Source organism: Lichenostomus cassidix, chromosome 7 (genome assembly GCF_008360975.1).
Source record: "Lichenostomus cassidix isolate B80296 chromosome 7, HeHo_3.0, whole genome shotgun sequence".
Taxonomy (NCBI): domain Eukaryota; kingdom Metazoa; phylum Chordata; class Aves; order Passeriformes; family Meliphagidae; genus Lichenostomus; species Lichenostomus cassidix.
The window spans coordinates 25618954-25639004 of record NC_139488.1 but is presented as its reverse complement, the minus strand read 5'-3'; the positions used below and the strand labels follow the sequence as shown (position 1 = coordinate 25639004).

General features: G+C 46.4%; 1 protein-coding gene across 4 annotated transcripts in view; it reads right to left on the bottom strand.

Annotated features, from left to right (window-relative positions):
* Window positions 1-5840: 5840 nt before the first annotated feature.
* MRAS (muscle RAS oncogene homolog) overlaps window positions 5841-20051 on the bottom strand; it is a 38685-nt gene continuing 24474 nt past the window's right edge. For all 4 annotated transcript variants that reach the window (XM_085066884.1, XM_085066883.1, XM_085066885.1 and 1 more), the window contains 4 exons: window positions 14478-14631; window positions 11217-11316; window positions 9831-9910; window positions 5841-6808 (listed from right to left, as the gene is read on the bottom strand). In XM_085066884.1, coding sequence (XP_084923010.1) covers window positions 6709-6808; window positions 9831-9910; window positions 11217-11316; window positions 14478-14631 — 434 coding nt within the window. In that variant the 3' untranslated portion in view covers window positions 5841-6708. The remainder of the gene's footprint in view (window positions 6809-9830; window positions 9911-11216; window positions 11317-14477; window positions 14632-20051) is intronic.

The following is a 20051-nucleotide window of genomic DNA, read 5'->3' as shown; positions in this document are numbered from 1 at the left end:
GAAAAATTCTTAGTTCTCTAATTCTCTCATTAGTTCTAGTTCTCTATTCTTACGATAGCATGTGAATTTTCCCAGAATAATTTTTATGCACTAAAGTAAAACCAATAAAAACTTAGCAGAGTGCTGCCTTTGCTTTGAGGTGTTTTATACTGATGGTGTGACCGCTTTGGTTTCCCCAGCTCCTGCTGAAACTCCTCTTCCCCACAAAGCACCTTCTGCCAAAGGCTGCCCAGACACCCCCATCACCACGCTAACCCTGCTGGCCAAAGGCTGCAGGGGAGACAAAGAGACTTCACCAAGCCAAGCAAAAAACCCATGGGAACAAAACTTTGTGACCTGCTCTGTGGGAAACTCGATGCCAGGAACCCGCTTAAGCTCTTATGAAAGTTTGGAGACTGGGATGAGACCAGGCAAGGCAGGAAGCTCCCAGGGGAGGGTGAGTAGCACCCTGTCCCAGCTCACATCATTGTGCTTTGTTCAACCTCAACAATTGTGTGAGCAAAGCCCGGAGCATCAGCCTTAACTTTGAATTTCCTGCTTTCTGTCGGCTCCATCCCAGGCACTGCTGTTTGAAACACAGGCCTTATTATGGAGCTTGCAGAAAAGAACTCCCTGCTTTATGAGGACATTGCAAAGAGGCATGCCCAGTATCTGTCTGGGTCTGGGCTGCTTAGGCTTGGCTACTGTAGTGAGAGGAGCTGCTGGCACAGAAGCCACATGATAACCACCTCTGTGTGTGGCAGCCCAAGGACCAGCTTGTGACTTGTTCAGCTGGGCTGACTTCTCGGCAGAGATTGTCTTAATCACGAGCTGTAAAATGTCTCTTGCCCAGATTTGCAGAGGATTTGGCTTTACAGAACAGGGTCCCAATTCACAAAGCTCATTCCTCTGCCTCTTGCTCCTGCTCTCTTATTGACCAAATCCAGGATGTTGCCTGAGTCCCTCCTCTTTGGCTCCTGGCTCTGACCACATGCCCAGTCTGAGCTCTCAGACAATGTTGCACGTGTCCTGGTCTGCAGGAGAGAGAGCTGGGAGGAGATATGGAACCCAGAGAAGTAGTAACCCTTGTGGCAAGTCAGACTGCTGTGTTTGGCTTGGAATGATGCTGCTGGTCCCCCAGGATCTGGCAAAGGGATACCTGAATGCAAAAGATATTAAAAAGCCTGACCCAGAACTGCCAGGATGAGGAGATTTTGGCTGTCTCTACTCTGCACTCAGCCCTGCTGAACATCTCCCTCCCTGTGGTTAGCATTAACCCCTGCACTCACCAGCCTGGCAGGTCTCACATACTGAGCATGACCCTTCCTTCCCTGGCCACCTCCCTTTGGCACAGCAGGGACACAGTGCCTGCACATTTATCCTGCCTTGGGAAGTCTTGGCCTGCCTGACCTGCTGGCCACTTAGGAGTGACTTCTTGGAGCTGCAGGGAAGCAGCAGTGATTTGCCACAGTGGTGGGAAATCCCCTCAGAGCAGGGCCTACCTCTGCTGTAACTCCTTGTGTGTCCCCATCATGGGATCCAGGACACACAGAGTCATCTATCTCCCCGTTCTCTTCTTCTGCAAGCAAGTCCTGTGTCCTCCCAGAAACCATCTGTGAGATCATCTATGAAATATTTATTCCCCTTGCATGCGAGAGGAAAGGAAGCAAAAGGCCTGCATATTGATGGAATCCCTGATAGCCAAATATTTAATTATTTACAGCCTAATTGTGCAAGTGATACTCATGAGATCGCTTAGGCAGCAAGATGCAATTAATACATTTCACAAAATTGGTGACTTCTACTTCAGACTTTGTCTAGATGCATCAGTGACTCCCTAAAACACAGGTAACATCACTTTGCAGGAGAACTAGGGTATCCACAGGCACTTGAAATACCCACATTTTTCTCAGAGCACTGCTGTGAAATAGAAAAGGGTTCTCCAAGCCCTGCTGGCTGCCCCAAGGTACACATCTGGACCTGTTTCAGGTGCTCAGCTGAATCCTTGCCTGGCTGGTGGCTGCTGCTCCAGAAGGGCACAGATTTCCTGTAGGTCTTGCGTTACAGCTGAAACTAGCAGGTAAATGTTCTGGATACCCCCAGGCACCTCAGATGGTATTAAATACATAAATGCAAGACACACAGTTTAATCTGTGTGACCACTGGAGACCTCCCAGCACGAGGAACAGTGACCAAGAATGATAACACTTCCCATGCCACAGCATCCTTCCTCTCCTTTTTACTGTCATGTTTGCGGTGCAGCTCTAGTGCAGTCCTTGATAAATGCACTAAAGCTCCTCCTTCCTGCCCAGCCTAGCACAGATAGAGTAGATTGGCCACTGAATCCCAGCTCACAGAGGCAGATTTCCAGACACAGAGCTCTTCTGTCCATTCCAAGGTACACAGGTTGATGTGGCAGTTGTCACAGGGCCTTGACTATTTCCCTGATGACAAACTTCTCTCAAGCCCTCTCTTCCTCATTAATAAATATCCGAACCCTGACATCTGGAGCAGATGACAAGTTATGTCTCTTAAAATATCTTCTTGTATTCCTCATTATATTCTACTCTTAGCAGGGCTTTTGGGGGTATCACCCCCTAATCCAAGCACTTCAGCAGCATTTAGGGACCATCCCTTGAAATCACTGGAGCTGAATTAGTCTCTGGGCAGTCCATTTTGGCCTGAGGATGGTAACAAGCTAAACCAAAAAGTCTGAACCAGCAGTATAATGCTGTCCTCTCTGTGCCTAATAATGCTCATTTCCTCTCCAGACGAGACACACCATGTATGTCTAAACCCCTCAGCCTGTCCTAATTTGCAAATTCTAGTACAGCGGTAGGTTAAAAGAGCCAGCCAAAATTAATTATTGCAGATTAAGGAACCAAGCAACATACAGCAATGACCTCTTGTTAACCTGAAACATGTGATCCAAACCAAGCAATTTCAGCCCCTTGTTAAATTCTTGCTTTTCTTGTTCACCATCTCCAGTGTTTTGCTGCTGAACACCATCACCTGAACATGGTTTATTGAAATGTACCCAGGCTATAACTGAGCAGCACTGGCCTTAGCTGAGGCAGCCAAGAAAGCAGGTTTGTAGGTGGCCACCACCTGCAAGCCTGCTCAGGTGTGGGGTGGTGGTGTTTGGTTTTGCTCTTATCAGGCTTTTGTGCCATTTAGAGTTGGCAGGCAGAGAGGGACAATTAAACTCTGCTCATGCCAAAGGAACATGTATTTATTTCAACCAGGTACTTTTCCTTCTCTTCCTTCCCAACCTCTTTTTCTTAAATGAGAGACAAAGATAGACAGACATGCAGGTGACTTTGCTTGTACAATAAATGTCATGCACCTCAGAAGGTGAGAAAAAAACAAGCCAGTGGCTGCCTTATAGGCAAGAGGACCTGAGGGAAGGAAACAGCAACATGATTTACCAGAAGGCAGTGGTACAGCTGTGATGGGATCCCAGGTTAGGGAGGTGATAACACCTCTGCAAAGCCAAAACTTAGGTAGCTTAAAGTTTTTTGTTTGTTCTACAAATATTATTCAGTGTCTAAAATAGAAAAAGGAGGTTGTTTGGTTATTAAATACCAATAAATCTGTAAGGTTTTACCCCTCTTTTCATTTTATTTGAAACTGTGTATTGAAAGTAAGGTAAGACTATGGCCAGCTCTACCTTGCCAATTCCTATTTAACAGAAGAGGAACCAGATTGCTCTGAGACAAGGGAATGCAGATTTACTCAGGGGCTGAAGACGATGTTAAGTCACTTAGACCATCAGCTCTTTGGAAATAAGCCCCACCTGTGCCCTTACAGGATCCTTCTCCAGGCTGTCCCTGACCACAACAAAAATGTCCTTATCCACTGGATGCTCCATAGAAAAATATAAGCCATCCATAGTACAGTTGCTCTCCGTTGTGTGTCACCAACTGGTGTCTCACTACCCAGGTCTGTAGGTGTTGTGCATGGCAAGGAAGGTTCTCTCCATTTCCCAACGTGAAAGGCTGGGTTAGGCTTTGTATACCTCACTATTTTCAGTGCCCTATGATTTTCAGAGATGCAATCCATGCTGGAAACCCTTCCTTGCTATAACCAAGTTGATGAACATAGAAGAAAACAGCCATGCTTTCCCCATTTGCCACTAGTCCATATTCTGTTGCTAATATGCTCCTTTCTCCTCCTCCTCCCCTCCGTTATTCTGCAAGAGCTGTTAGTTGCTAAAGAAACTGAAGAAACAATTAAGAAGCTTCAGAAAAAGCAGATAATTTTTCACATGCAGTGCTGAGTACGCAGCAGATGTGACTCAAGAGACACACATGCTGTTTTCAGGCAAGCATTCCCAAGGGTTTAGATAAAAATAATAAGGATGAGGTGTTTCAGCAGAAATCAAGTTATTTTTAAGTGGAAGTGCTCTAGGGGGTATTAAAGGGGCTCCTTGGAAATGCCATCATCTTCTTGTGTGTGGGATCCCATAGCATTAGTAGTGTATAATTAAAAGTATTAAGCCAGCAGTCAGGCCAGACAGGGATTCTGGCAGGGAATTGGTTACAGGAGTGATGGTGAAATGGGTTGGTTGGAAAGATCAGACAATTTCTGATTTCCTAAAGGTTTTCAAAGCAGAACAAATGAGATGCCTATAAGGAGATCTTCCTCCAGAAGGCACAGGCAAGTCTCAAGGACCAGGATTTGAAGTGGATGGTTTTGGTTGCCGCAGTTCCATTCAGCCAACACTGGGAGAAATCTGCAATGGTTGGGAGCCACATCTCAGGCGACACAGCTGAAGTGTGTCACATGCCACATCCACCCCAAGAGTCCACTTCTTTCCAATATCCCCCTGCTCAGTGCATCCCCAGCATCTGTCACCACACCAAACTGGACAGAGGCAGCAGAGCCAGCATTACCCTAAGCAACTTGCTGAGCCAGCCACAGGCTTTTGCCATCTTCTGGCCGTGATGAAGGCTGGACAAATTAAGAACGTGTTTCCATTAGCCTCATTCACCTGAAAAATAATCAGCAGCCAACTCACTTCTAAAAGGTGGTTGGTAAAGGGTCGAGAAATGGAATCTGGTGGCAAATAGACAAGCATGGACAACTAAGTTTGTGATGATCCATCATCTTAAATGGATCTTCAGTATCCAATACCAGGATTTTCTGTGCTCAGACACGTAAATCTCAGGCTTTCATACTCTGCCAATATTTTAAGTCATGCCCATAAAGCATATTTGAATAGGACTCAAGCTGATGAAAAGCAAGTTGCTACTTTTAAACAGGTTTGGTGACCATGTGAATGGAGCCAATGGATTCAATCCAGCAGATGACATTCCATTAAAGACAAATTTGCCTCTGCAATTACTTACTGTCAGGAAAGGTGTGAAAGAACACGTGGCCCCTCCAGGATGTGCAGAGCCTTATTTCTAGTGCTACAGATGGCAGTTTGAACGGTTGCAGGTTTTTTGCCTTGTCTTTTCATAAGGCATATTTAGTCTTTACTGTTTTCAGGCAGACATTTTAGATACAGTCAGCTTATGAAGAGACACATCCCACTTGAATCATTTTAAAAACACCTCTTCCTTTCAAGTCACCAACTCTTGGCGAAGGAGGGAGAAGAAGAAACATTGAGCCAAAGTCCATAAACTGATTTTTTTTTCCCTGTGTGTGTGAGATGAGCCTGGGAAAAGCAAAACATTTCATCTACCCAAGAGTGGGTTTGCAGGGAAAGGTTAAGGAATAAAAGAGAAGGGATTTAGATCACACCACTTTACATGCATTTATGAGGAAGAAATTCAACACCCAAATAACAAATTCAGTTCAGATTTTACTTCCTTTCTCCCTTCCCCTCCACCTCCTCACCCAAAAATGACATACCCTTCCATTTGTAAATTACTTTAATTTAAATACTTCCAGGTTAACAAAATGTCTTAAGTTTGACATGTCCAAAGTTACAAAACAGAAACAAAACCTCTTGACAAAGGGTAAGAAAAAAAATATAATCCAAGCCCAAACCTCTTTTCCTAAGCTGGAGTTTATGGTCTGTGAGCTGGCGGCCCTCCAGAGTCTGACACAATGTCTGGAGCACCCAGAGCAGCTGGAATTAATTTTCTTCCTCCAAATCTATGCACTTTCATATTAAGTTGTGTTTTGGCACTGCCGCCCAAGAGAGAGTTCAGTGCAAAAAATCTAAGCCTGGCCGTTGTTTCTTTGCAACCCAACACTCGCTGAGCAAACAACAAAAAGGAAGAAGAGGGCAAAAAAAAAAAAAAAAAAAACTTAAGAGAAAGAAAAGCCCTTTCCCTTCCCCCACACATACACAGATGACTGTACCAAACAGGGGGGCTATTCAAGGCTGTTCAGAAATGGGTCACAAAGAGAAATGTTTGCAGATAAAACCAACACTTTTTTTTTAACTTCTTCCTTGTTTTTTGTTTTTTTGTTTTTTTTTTTAAATAAGCATCATGGAGGCCCCTGGAAGGCGCTGGGGATGTTTGAGAGTTGAGGTCCTGCTGATCCCTTCCGCCTCCCATTCGCACAGCTCCCACGCTGGCCCTGATGTGCAGTCCCTCTCCGGGGGGATCCAAACCCTCTGAGCCACCTCCTCCGAGTCTGAGCCGCCATAGGGAGCCCAAGGGGGCCACGGGGCTGTGTGGGCATCAGCATGGGGCTGCTGCTCCTCGCCTGGGCTGGCAGTGGGTCCAGAGGGGAGGAGGGAGGCATCCAAGGCACTCCCAGGCTGTCTCGTCACAAAATCACGCACTGCAGTTTATGGGAGCCCGTGGCTCTGTCCCCTCGCCATTTGGTCTTTTTCTTCTTCTTCTGGCTTTTCTCTGGGATCTGTTGCCTTTTTTGGGAGACAGAGAAGAAAACAGGCAGGTGAGACATAAGGCTGGGCTGGATCCACAGCCCTGGGAAGCCTGCAGAGCAGCATCTTGGCATGCATGTGTATATTCACATACATTCCTCCATATAGCCCTTCCAGCACTGCGTGGCTTTTCACGCCACGCTGAGAACTGCCTGCATTCTTCAGGAAGGAGGAAAGAAGCCATCAAGGCTAATGGCAGGGATGTAGGTCCTGCCAGGCCACTATGCCTCCAGTTGCCCTGGGTGAGCTGCTGCCTCCTCCCCTGCCCCAGGGGCTGCTCTGGGAAACAGGGATGCTCTAAGCTGTGCAGTCATCCTTTACACTGCTGCTGACACTCGGTAGGGAAGAGGACGAGAGAGATACAGAGAGCACAGAGAAATACACCCCTCTGCCTTTCAGCTGGCACTGCCCTTAGCCAGTTTCAGACTTGGTTATGGAGGGGGCCTAAAAAACAATAAACCAAAACCTGAGTTTGCTGCTGATGGGGCTCTGGCTTCCCCTGGAAGTTGTGAAGAGCACCTGAGCACAGAGAATGAGCTGACCCAAAAAAGGTGTCCCTGGCTGTCTGAAGTCACAGCCACCAGGAACATGCAGCTGAAAGCCCTCCTGTGCTGTGCCATGGAGCTGTGAGCAGCTCTAGAGTGTTCTGTTGAGGGCTTCTCCCAAATGCCTGATTGCAGCTGTGCCCAACTGCAGCAGCCACTGCAGCAGCCCAGGGCAAACCCAACAGAAGGCTTTGTAGCTCAAACACCCAACAGACAGCCTGTAAATGGAGATTTTAGTGCAAGATAAAACACACAAACACCGGCAGCTTCCGTAGATTCAAACCTGAGAGTCTGAACAGTTCAAAAGCAGCCTCTTTGTGATATAATATGCCAGGCATGAAACCAAGTGTTCATACCAAGTAATCCAGACCAGGATGAGACATTGCTGGGACATAAATCACTATGGCTTTAGCTGGCGTTTCTCTTACAGCCTCAGCTTCCAAATTCTTGCCACTGCCTGAAAAACTCAGCTCTAACTAGTTAAGACATTTTTTCAGTGAATATGAAGGTTGGAGGCATGAAAAACATAAAACTTTAAAGCTCAAAACTAGAAAGATGAAATCCAAAAAATACTTTAAACCTGGATAAATGCTAAGTGACCACAAGGTGTTCACACTCATCTGGATCTGCGTTAGAGATCCAGAAACCACACCCCAGGCCTGCTCAAGGTTTCTGCTGTGACAGTCCCTGTGTGTGCACTGCTGCAAAAAAAGGGGCATCAGGAAATTTAAAACATCTATTGGGTGGACTCAATCACCCTATTCCCTTCTGGATTACTTCCAGACAAGGTTCTTGCATGAAACTAAATAAACTGGGAATCAGCCAAGTGCAAGGAGCACAAAAAGTGCAACCCTGAACAAGCATCCTCACCCTGAGAGCTCACAAGTACTCTGAGAAAACCCTTCATTTGCAAAGCACTCCATCAACAACGGAGTTATCAGGGAGCTGAAATTTACATTTGATTTGAAAAAGCTCACTTGAAAACCAGAAAAACAATACTTGATGGGTGATGCTGCCCTTGACTGTGGATGGTTTGCAACATCCAAAAACCAAGCAAAGCTGCTTTGTGGCCAGTGACCAGCCAGATCACACAGCATCTCCCTGCTCTCTGATTTAACCTGAGTTCCAGCTCCTGTGAACATTTCTGGTGCCCTTGATGCCACGAGGGTTTCACCTGGCTGGCAAGGACTTTCACTGTACTTTGACCTCAGAAAACTGAGATGTTCCACTTATTTTTGAGGTAATGGAGTGCATTTTCAGGGTTTGAAATTAGTGATGCCTCATTACAATACTCCTTTTAGCCTGCATGGAGTTGTGCTAGGTAGAGAAAGCAAACAAAGCCTTTCCATTTTATTTTGGCTGTTTTCCTTTCCTGCAGAGCAGAATAGATGGTAAGAGCTTGCTGCAACACAAAAGTAATATCTAGCCAGCTAATACTGAGCTACAGAACAGTTGGGAAAGAGCTTGGGACACTTCCAACTCCGTTCTCCAAAGACTTTCTGCCCCCTGCTTTTGAGACATGTGGGAAGAGTGGGCAGTACCATCTGCTTTTGATGGAGGCTGGCTTGAGGCTGTGCTAGGATATTCACAAGTACAGATATGCTGTGAATAAATGCCTTGTGGTTTAATTGCCAAGAGAGGCACTTTGACTGCACGGCAGGGAGGAGCATGATTTCAGCTCAGCACCCTCCCAAAACATGAAAAATGAGGGCCCAGAAAATCTGGCAGATAACTAGTGCCAGAAAAACAAATCTCAGAGAGAGATGAGGTTATCAGCCGAGATGCTGAGATGTGCGTGCAGCTCTTTTCCTGCAGGGGAGCCAGGATTTTGGAAGGCAGTGCCTCCCTGCTGGCAGCCAGAGCAGGGGTTCACCCAGAGAGTGAGAGTTTGCCAAAATGAGCACAGGCAGCTCATGCCAAAACTGGGAACAAACCTCTGCAGTCTGAGGAGGAAACCTGCGGCTTAGCCATTAGGTCATGCAGTTTCTCATACAAAATGGCTTGATTTTTTCCATTTAGTGAGCAGAAAATGTTAGAAGTCACCTACAACATTAGAATTTTGTAGAATTTTTTGCCAGTCCTTTTTAACCTCTGGCAACACAAGACCCTGAGAGGACAAAACTATGAAAACACAAATTACTGGTCCAGAGCTTTCAATGCCAGTAATTTAGTGCTCATCACTATAGTAGGCTTTGCACAATTAATTGACTAAAAGATCTTCATTATGGCCACAGCTACTTGTTACTGTGCCTGGTACTGATGTCCTGCATGGATAACTAAGTGCTAGTAACACACCTAAGCAGATAGAGGACAAGAAAGTTAGAAAACACCAGAAATCTCCCACTCCCAAGCAAACCTGGCCCCTGCTCCCCAAAAGGTGGCTCCTGACCCTCTGGGCTAGGACTCCTGCACTTCCCATCCGTGGGCAGCAAGGAAGGCAGGAGTTTGCAGCTTACCTTATTACCCTCACGAGGTCATGGAAGGCCTTGTCCACGTTCAGAGGTGGGTCCTTGGCACTCGTTTCTATATAGGGAATCTGGAGGAGAGAAGCATATCGTGAAAGAGATCAGCAACAGCCCACGTGTTGGGAGCAAACCAGTTTCAAAATGAAAAGCCTAAAGGGCTGGGGAGATCAGATGCTAAGGCCAGGGAAATACACGTAAACAAAATGTTGCCATGACACTGCTATCAACGCCCTCACGCTTGCAGCAAGGTCAGCGAGTGCTCACAAAAGGTCTGGAAAAAGCACCAGGCTAAACATCTGCCATCAGAGCTCTGGGTTTGGGGGAGAACAAGCACAGACTTCATGTCGTCAGATGTTCTCTCCCCCTGAGCAGTGCTCACAGACATGAAAATAGCCCAAGGTTGTTGAAAGACCAGCACTTGCCAAAAATTCTTGCTTGCCACATTTTATTGGGACTACTGCATGAATATTTCATGACTACAATTCCCCTCCAGTGTAAAATGATCTTCCCCTTCAAAGTCTGACAGCCAGATGGGGCCTCCTAGAGTGCTTGTCCAGCACACTGGCAGATTTATAAAAATGCCTCTGATAAGGTATTTTCATGCATGGCCTTTTCCAAAGCATGTGCATACAGATGGATACAACATGCTGTGCTGCAGTTTAGGTGTCCTGGCTGAGACAGAAACCAACATCCTTGGGGAGGGGGGGGAGTGAACCTGCCCTGCCAAACTCCCATCATGGTTTGCTCAGAAACCACCACACAGCTTGTCCTTTAGGCACAGCAAGCTGCCAAGAGGTCTCAGGCTTGTTTGCCTTTAACCTTTCCTTTCAGCTCCACTCCGTAAGGGAGTTGTTGTCTCCCTCTGGGTATTCAGGGCTGCTGGCATTTAGAGGTGATTAGTGGAGCAGCATGTGATCTACACCCATCTAAGACTAATTTCTCAGGCTAAACTAACAGCATGAATAATGCAGAGCTAAGATGGTGAGCCAGATTTATATAGGCTTTACAACCCTGTTAACTTCATTATCTTTAACAAGCTCAGGCACCTGGATATACCTCCTAATGCCTGACTCTGCCTTTTCACTCCAGGGGAGTGCACTTTCTTCCCTGATCCTGAACACTTCTCACCACTTTCAGACACCTCATATGTAAGTCTCAGTGGTGGCTCCAGCCTGGTGCACAGCAGAGGTTCTGGTTTTGGTGATGAATTTGCCCTACTGGAAGGAAACTGCATAGCTGCGACTTTGTAGTAGTCAAAAATGTATTTGCAAATGTTTAATTGTAAGCTTTAATTCAGCTCCTAACTAGCACAGATTTAAATTCTGAATGCCTGTAATAGGACTGTCAATAACCCATTAAATAATCCTGCAAACTTACGTTATGTTTTGTTGCCATTTCTCTCCCCTGTTCTCTTGTAATTTTCCGTAAATGCATTAGATCAACTTTGTTTGCCACCAAAATCATTGGAAAAGACTCCCTGGAAAAAAATCAAAACCACCACTCAATTATTAGCAGACTACAATAAAAATTAGAAGCATAAATTTCACTTTTTTAATGCTGACATAATTTAACATTTTCAGCTAAAGACATACCACATATGTGTAAAGAAAAATAAAGAAAACCCCCAGGCTGCGCTACACATATGTTCACATTGCAAAAATTCACTTGATAAGTTGCATGCATGCATGCATTCATTGTTATTTGTAGGGACTTCAGGAATTTATTGTCACCATTTTTGCAATGTTTGATAATAACTAAGCCTGAAGATCCAACTTGGTGAAGAAAGATCTATAGAACTAGCCAGGAAATCAACTGAGTTATAAAGACAGATCTCAGACAGGATACTGGGACTCTTTTGTAGCAGTTAAGGCATCTTGGTAACTGCATATCTTGGCAAGGCACTTAGGGATGATGGAAGAATTGGAGTAATTTCTTTCCTGGTCATCCACTGAGAGCAACTGTGGGGGAAGGAAAGATGGACTGTGGGAGCTGGTGCTTAGAGGGGCATCAAATGCTGGAAAAAATGACTGGGAGCAAAAAGATGCCCATCAGCTGTTACCCCAAGACAAACTGAAAGCCTGGCAGTGGTAGCTGGAAGGAGGCTGGAGGGAACCAAAGAGATTTACTAAGATTCCAGTGCTGTTCTCTATCATCTCCTGTTTCTAATCCCAAAAAAAATACCAAAACCATCTCCCTCTGGAATAATATTCAGTATTTCCTTAACTACCAGCATGTAAGGGACTGTCTTCAGCCACCACCTGAGAAGAGATCCATCTATCCACAGCATGTCCTGGGCTCTCCCCCTCTCCTCCTGCAGAAAGCTCCACAGCTCCAGTGATAAACAGACCCAAGGTTGGGAGCCACGAGGATTGTTGGCAGTGCCACTCTCTCCTCTGGCTTCATGAAACAGAGCAATCAGCTGCTGCAGGGCCTCTTAGCTGCTGCTGGGAGGGAGGAGGTCCCTTCTGACCACTGACAGTTACTGCAGTATTGTTGTCTTATATTTGACTTCAAACCCTCCTAAATGATCCCAGTGTTCTCTGCTGTAACAGAGCTGATTTTATGGGGGTAAGGAGCAGCTGGCCATACTCATTTGTGCATAAAACACTTCCCTGGGTAACTCTGGATTTTCAAACAGCATTTCTGGGTCATTTTTCAACAAGATGATAAGAGCTCCATCTTCCCTCTGGCATGTTGCCCTATTACTCTGGCTGGAAAAATACCGTACTGTACTCTGCATTTTAAATGAGTCTCAGAGTTATTCATTCTGATAATGTGACTGTGATTTAATGTTAATACCTGAGCATTGATAGATCTTGAGTCTGATCATTCTGGAGCAAAATATTTGCTTGTCAGGATTACTTGATTGCTTTTTGGCTTGCAGCACATTGATTAGAAAGGGATTACTTTTGGATGGTATCTCATTTGCCTTGTTTACATCAGGCATAAAACTCTATGGGGACTTTGTTCCCTATTGTAAACCATACAATTGCTAGTTGGACAAAGCTGCTACAGTTGGAAATTTTACTATAATGAAAGTTGTGGAAAGAAATGGGAGGAAGGCTTTGTACAGCCCTGCCAACACAGCAGCCTGCAAATCTTTTGGCTTTAAAGTTGCCAAAACTGCCTGCTAGCCTGAAAACCAGGGCGATACTGTGCTCCCAGCTACCCGTGGGGTTGTCAGGAGGGTTTTTTTACTCATGCTGCTCCCACTGCTGCGATTTTCTGACCAAGCTCAGGTTTTGGATGAAGCATTAATACGCTCCTCACGCTCGGAGTGGCGCTGAGCAGGGAAACACAAACAGCTCACCAGCCTGTTTCACTTCCTGCCTCTCACACACCACTGCGGCGTTTGCACGGCTTATGGAGGGTAAAAGTTTCAGTCCAGAGCAAAACAGCGAACACCACATCTTATTTTCACCAAGTTAAATTAGATAAAACCAGCATTGGACTGGGACAGGTTACAGGAAATTCTGTGCTGTCTCCTTCAGCTTTCTGAAACAGATTTACTTTGCCCCAAGCTAAGCCAGCAGTGCTTAGACTGCTGTGATCTGAGAGGCTGACTGAGTGACTGACATTTTTCTTCATTGAAATGAAATCAAAGGGTGTTTTTTCCTTTACTTTTCACGCTTGTGGGCTATGCTTTGGATGCTTTACTGGAAGAGCTGTCAGCTGTGAACCTCACATGATACGAGTCCACCCTTCCTGTGGGGAAGTTATTCAGAGCTGTGAAAGGAAGTCAGAAACGAGGCCCAAACCCTCTGGTGACTTTTCTTGATGACTTTCATAATTAAAAGCCATTATGAACGGAAAAACTAAGTGTTTCAAATCTGCAGACATATTAGGACTTAATTCACACCCCACCCAGTGAGGATAGATCCATCGCCTCTTGAACCAGGATGGGAACAGGGAGTTATCTTGGAGATAAACCAGCAGCTTCCTCTCACTCTGCCAGGACACATTTATTTACCATGATTAAACTCCCAGTGCTACCTTCTCCCCTGCACATGGTAAGGAGGGGAGAGGTGACCTCTCTTGCTGTCTCCCCAGGCACACAGAGATGCTTTATTCTGTGCAAATGGTTGCTGCGGAGCACAGTGCATTAACTACAACACATCCCTGGTAAGAAATACAGTTGCTTCCATCATGAGTTTTTGTCTCCTTCAAGACACTTGTTCACACTCACAAATTACACAGGGCCATCAAAGGTGTGTTTGGCACAAGCCAGGGAAAGGAAGATGGTGCCAGGACACACGAAATAGTACTTAGGGCCAAATGCTTGCTGACTCCCTGCTGGTGATTCCAAAATGCCTGCACTGTGCACAGATCATCCTTCCTCCCCCTTCACAGCTGAGCTGGTTATGTTCAAAGGTGTCTGATCTCCCTTTCTCCCACTGTTCTGCCAGACCATTCTGGCAGAAGCATCTCCCTTCCAGACACATTCCCACTCCATTATAACACTGAAAGCACTTCATGCTTATCAGAAAAGGTAAACCACTTCTCACTTGTCACATTTACATCCATGAACCCCCAGATAAAGATTTGTCTCGGGACACCCAGAAGACAGAAGTTAGGGTGAGGTGTGCCACCAGGCTCCCTCCAGATGGGTCAGGCAGGTCCTGGCCCCGTGGCACCCACCTGTCCTTGACTCTGAGGATCAGCTGGTGGAAGCGGTCCACGTGCTCGAAGCTGGCCTTGTCTGTCACTGAGTAGACGATAAGGAAACCATCTCCAGTCCTCATGTACTGCTCCCGCATTGCACTGAACTCCTCTTGGCCTGCAGTATCCAGAACTAGGACAGAAGAGACAAAGGTTTTTAGATACTGTGAGGGACTTGTAGCTGCTGGCACCACTATGTGTCCTGTGTCCTTTCTGCCTCTGTTGGGCTTGCTCAGAGACTGTAAGATCTGATGAAATCAAGTTGGATGGACAAGGGGTTTCTGTCCCAGACCCCACTCATCCTTCTGTGTCTAAGTTGGGACCAGCTGGAGGGGAAGATGACTATGTGGATTTCATTTTCCTTTTCCAGTACCAAATACTGACCACTGGATTTGGGGAGTTGCTCCTCTGACAAGATATGGCTCAAAGTATTTCACAGCCCTCCAACTTTTCCCTCTCCCAGCAAAGAAAACCCAAGACAGGATGATTAGGTAAAAGGCAGTTTAGCTGTCAGGTATAATCTACAAACTGCATGGTGAAGCAGAGCTGGGAGACAACCCAAAGTAATAGCCACAAGCATTTTCCTTTCCTCAACACCTGGATATTATTTCTAGACAATTTTGTGCTTTCAGAGTGAGACGGTACAGCCTTGGGGAACTCCCCTTAAATATTTAGTCCCAAATGGTGTGCTGATACTAAGGAGGTAACTAAAACAGATGGGAAAGCTTTAAGTGCCTTGCATATCCAATACACTGATTACATTTCTGTGAATAAATCCATGCTCAAATCCCCTAAAACATCTCAGTTGTGACAGCCACCCAGATGCTGTTCCCCACCACATTAAACTCTGCTAATAGAACCATAACTCACTGGTTCTCCATGGATCTGTCTCGCAGGGGGTCCCATCAGCTATATCATGGGCCACCTGTAGAGCAAGCTACCCCAGCCTTCTGGGTAAACACCACATACAGATACACACATCAGTGATAATTCTGGAGCCTCAGCTTTGTACACAGCCAGGATTTTGACTGGCTGTGCACCCAGGAGGAAGGTACAAGAGCAGCTCATCAGCTTAGACTGTGCCAATACAAACATGGGGTGAACTCGAAGCGCATCAGCTGCTCAGAAGTACTAATCCTAATGCACTGTTGCACCCCAGAGGCAAATGTGGGACCTTCATGATGACTGGGAACATTTTCACATCCCAGTCAACTGGGCTGGGTGGGAAAACTCTTTCGCCTCCGCTGCACAGCCACAGTGTACAGCCACATCTGCTGCCCACAAGTGATGGGGAAAGCCCAGGGCACCCGTGGATGGAGACTGTGGCAGCAGCATACTGCTGACAGAGCAGCAGGGCTTGATACAGGTTTGTCTAGTCTGAGCAGGCCCACAGCCCCAGCAAGGTGTTCCCTGTAGGGGTAAGTACTCAGGCTGCCCCAGTTTCCAGATGGGGCCATGATAAAGACCACTTTGCTGCATCAGCACAGGTGGACATGCTGCACATCACAGTGCACCCCATGAGCCAGCCACACACCTCCACTGCATGTCTGGAGGAGAGACAGCTACTCTGGAGGACCTGGAGACCTTCCTTGGTGATGGCAGGCCCTTTAAAGCCATCAGCATTATTTGTACTCCTGCCTTAACTGGTCTTGAATGTCTGTTTCCATGAGCTCTTAAGGTAAAAAGAGCTTCTGTGCCCTTGCAAAGACCCTGATTTTTAGGCTTATTTTCCAAACTTGCTGGAAAGTCACCTGAATATCTCCATAGCCTTTTATCCTACTCGTCCCCTCTAAATCTAGGAAACAAGGGTCTCAGTTCAAAGGCATTCAGGCTATTCTTAAGGACTGTACAAAAAAAAAGAAAAAAAAAGGGAAATTAAAAACAACCCAAAGAGGCTGCATGTGCTGGTAAATCTCTATGCCCTGGGCAGAACTGCTCCCATGGAATAAGGCCAGGACTCTGTAGCTGGGACAGAAGAGGAAATTAATCTTTCCTACCTGCCCAACCTGTACAGAGAGGCTGGCTGCCCTCATCTGACTCCTGCCGCAGCTAGACACAGTGTCAGGGCAGGGCTGAGAGCTGACAACCAACACACAAACCCAGCTTGTGGTGGAGTGGGAGAGCTCCCTGCCAGGAGCCAAGTCCTCCTGCCCTCCCTAGCCCTGAGACAGGGCAGGTGCCCCAGCACAAGCTGTGGGCAGGAAGGTGGAGATGGATGTGCTCTATCCTGGTAATTTGCTTAGGGACTTCCCCTTGCCCTGGAACATTTGCAAACCTCCCATGAAACACACAAGAAGCACCCAGCTCTGCCTTTGCACCCATCAACCCATCCCCAGCTGCTGCCCCTCCAAAGCTCTGCATTCCCTGGGAGAAGGGGGAGAGCCCTGTGGGGATACCCCACCGACTGGGGCTCTCCTACCTTGCCTGAATCTTGGCCATGGCATCACAATAAACACAGCCAGAGCTGCTGTGTCAGCAGCTGCTATTTAAAGGGAATTCACTTGCATCATTGATAAAAAGGTGAGCAAGTTCAGGCAGCATTTAAAATGGCTCTTTGAAAGTGCAAGTAAAAGACACACAGCAGTGAAGGTTAAGGTTAATCTCAGATAGGTTATTCATACAAAGTTAAGCATCTTGTAGATGGCCAGACAAAGTCCTTGTTTTAAGTTTAAATGTGCTCTTCATCAAGGCAAACCCCCAGCCTAACACTTCTGTGCTTTGCGAATTGTAAACAAGAGAGGAGAGAGTGATCTGGATCCTTTGTAGGCAGGACAGGGCCACATCCTGGAAAGCATCAGCACCAAAAAAGGGCCAGATGTAAGTGGCTGGGCTTGTGGTGTTTTCTTGGGGCATAAAAGCTTCAAGAAGACTCTGACCACAGAAATTTGTAAGTACCAAGGAGAAACCTTGGGAAGGGGCAACTGGGAAGGTGATTGGCTTCCCAAAGGGGTGAGGAGATTTAGCACGTTAGCCAGAATTCACCTTCTTTTAAAATTCCTGTTTGTGCAGACAGGATTCCAGAAGACAGAAATAACCATGAGTAGGGAACTGTGAGCTGGGACACTTTAAACCAGCAGTTGCCCCACTGGCAGCACATAAATGCCAACATGGAAACAAGACTGGACCAAAGCACAATGGGTTTCTACTACCTCATCTTTCCAAGAACTGAAATCAGACTCATAGGCTGCACAGTGCATTGTCAGGGACTTCCAACAGAAAACTTGGTGAAGTTCTCACAGATTTGACCAAAAAGCAAGGAGGGGCATTAACGAAATCATTTGGGTAAGATGAAGGAAAGGGAAGCCGAGGACAACGTCTGATGTAGGAGCAGACATCCAAAGAGGGCAAAGCCATTTACAGCTATCATGAGACCAGCTGGAGACTAAACTAAGGGCAATTAAGCTGTGAGAGCCCAGCAGAAAGGTCTCCTGCTTTGCAGGTAAGAGGTTGCTGAGTGAAGAGATGGCCTTTTCCACTTGCCAGTGGATGTGACCCCCAGCTGCTGTGATGAGCTCCTTGCTAATTGAATCCTGCCCCTTTAGAACTCTCCACACCATTTTCCTGTGGATCCTGATGGGTTATGCAAGAGTGCAGCTGCCTAGAGAGCACTTCTGAGCAGGCACAGGAGCCCAGGAATACACGGAAATTTGTGGTCCAAAATAGAAGCACTTGGTGCTTCAAGGTGTATCATGTGGCAGTGTCTCTGCAACTGACAGTGCTCCGAGTGCCCATCCAGACACAAAGGTATGTGAATCCAAACCAAGGGCAGAGACATCTTATGAACTCTAAGTCAACAATGGCATTGCTTTTTCTGGAGCCTAGGCTGGATTCAGTTCAAACACAGCCTTCAAGGAGCTCAGATCTGGTTGTGCAGGTGAGTTCTTCTTCCCTTTTCATATCTAGGCACAATTTCCTCCTAAGTCTTTACATTGCTAGGCAGCTGGGCATATAGGTCACCTCAAGAGAGTTTCTCCACTGTCCATGGCATCTAGAGGGGACAAAGAAGAGCTGACAGGCAGGTTAACCCATTTTCTGTCCTTCAGCCTTTGGGTTTCACTGCCTGCAGCTTGGTTCCTGAGCTCATAGGAAAATTTGGCTTGAATTGCCAAGTCAAACTAATGAGCCTCAGGCTGAGGGAAGCCACCTCCACAGCCTCTGTCTCCCTTCCATCAGCAGCACCGTGGGAGAGGGCACTCCTATCAGCCATGGCCTTCAGCTGAGGAGTTGGTATTCTGGGCACTGCACAGATGGGGATCACAGCTCCTATTGTGTATCTCCACACCCCAGATCACCTTGAAGAGGTATGAGATGCCCTTGCTGTGTGCAAGGCAAGGCAGATGCTTCACTAAGTCACTCTGATGCTTCTGCTCCTTCTCAGACACAGCCACGCTGCCCCTGGCATGACAGCTCTCCTCAGCAAAAAACACATGATAGGGAAACACTGGGGCTTTTATGAGCCCTGCTTCTGTGCCCTAGCTAAATACACAGATGTTATAACATGGAAAACCCAAGGACTTGAATTCTTGCCCTTTCCTGAAGCAAAAAGAAGAGAGCGGTCTTCAGGAGAAAGGATTCCACATCAATAAACAGAATAAAGATGCAAGCCCTTAAAGGAGGTCTTTCTCTAACAAAGAGCAAGCATTCAAAGCCTTGTGTTTTCCATGTTGCAACATCAAAATTTTCCTGGCAGGAAAAAAATCCCCACAACCCAAGACAAAACCCCCTCTTTCATGGTTGCAAAATCCCAGCAATTAAGGGAGGGGAAATACTGTACACACAAATAAAAGAATGAAAGTACAAATTTAACTTGAATTTTAATGCTCTCAGTGATGCTACTGAAAATCTAAATTAACAAAAAAGAGAAGAAAGTGAGCCACAAACCAATCCTTCTGCCTGCAAGTCTGAAGTGACCTTTGATCTCCCTTTGGCCTCATGGCTGAGTTGATCCCAAGTTTCCCAAGAAAAGCAGACAGTGCACCCAGGGATGACCAGCAGCAAAAACCCTCAATGAAAAGGGATAGACAGGTGGGAAGTTCAGAGAGAGAGTGTGGGGAAGGAATAGAGCCTGGTGTGACTGCAGAGGGGTGCACACCAAGCTGTGCAGGTTCAGCCCAGTACAAGGGCACCCAGGCACTGGGAGGAGGTCTTGGGAAGAGGACTAGAAGCTCAGGAGGAGAAAGACAACTTCTAGGTTGTGAGTGTTTCATCAAAATCATATGCCAGGGAAAGGAAAGGGAAGAGAAGGGAGAGCACAGCTTCCTTTCATCCAACACAATTCCTTGTTTGGCTGGTACCAGTTGGCACAGCCCTAGTGACACCTAAGAGTGAAGCCCAAACCCCAACAAGCTCAGGCCATGTGCTTGTGGTCATCTCTTCATCTCCCTTTTCTTGCCACCTTTTTATCTCTGTGTGGTGTACAAGGCATAAGGAATTCTGAACCACTGGGAATTTTTTTCAATATTAAGGTATACCACTTTTGGCTTTGTGCCCAGATTAATAATTCCAGACTGGCATTTTGCAGCCATGCCAAAAAAAAATCCTCTGCTACTCGCT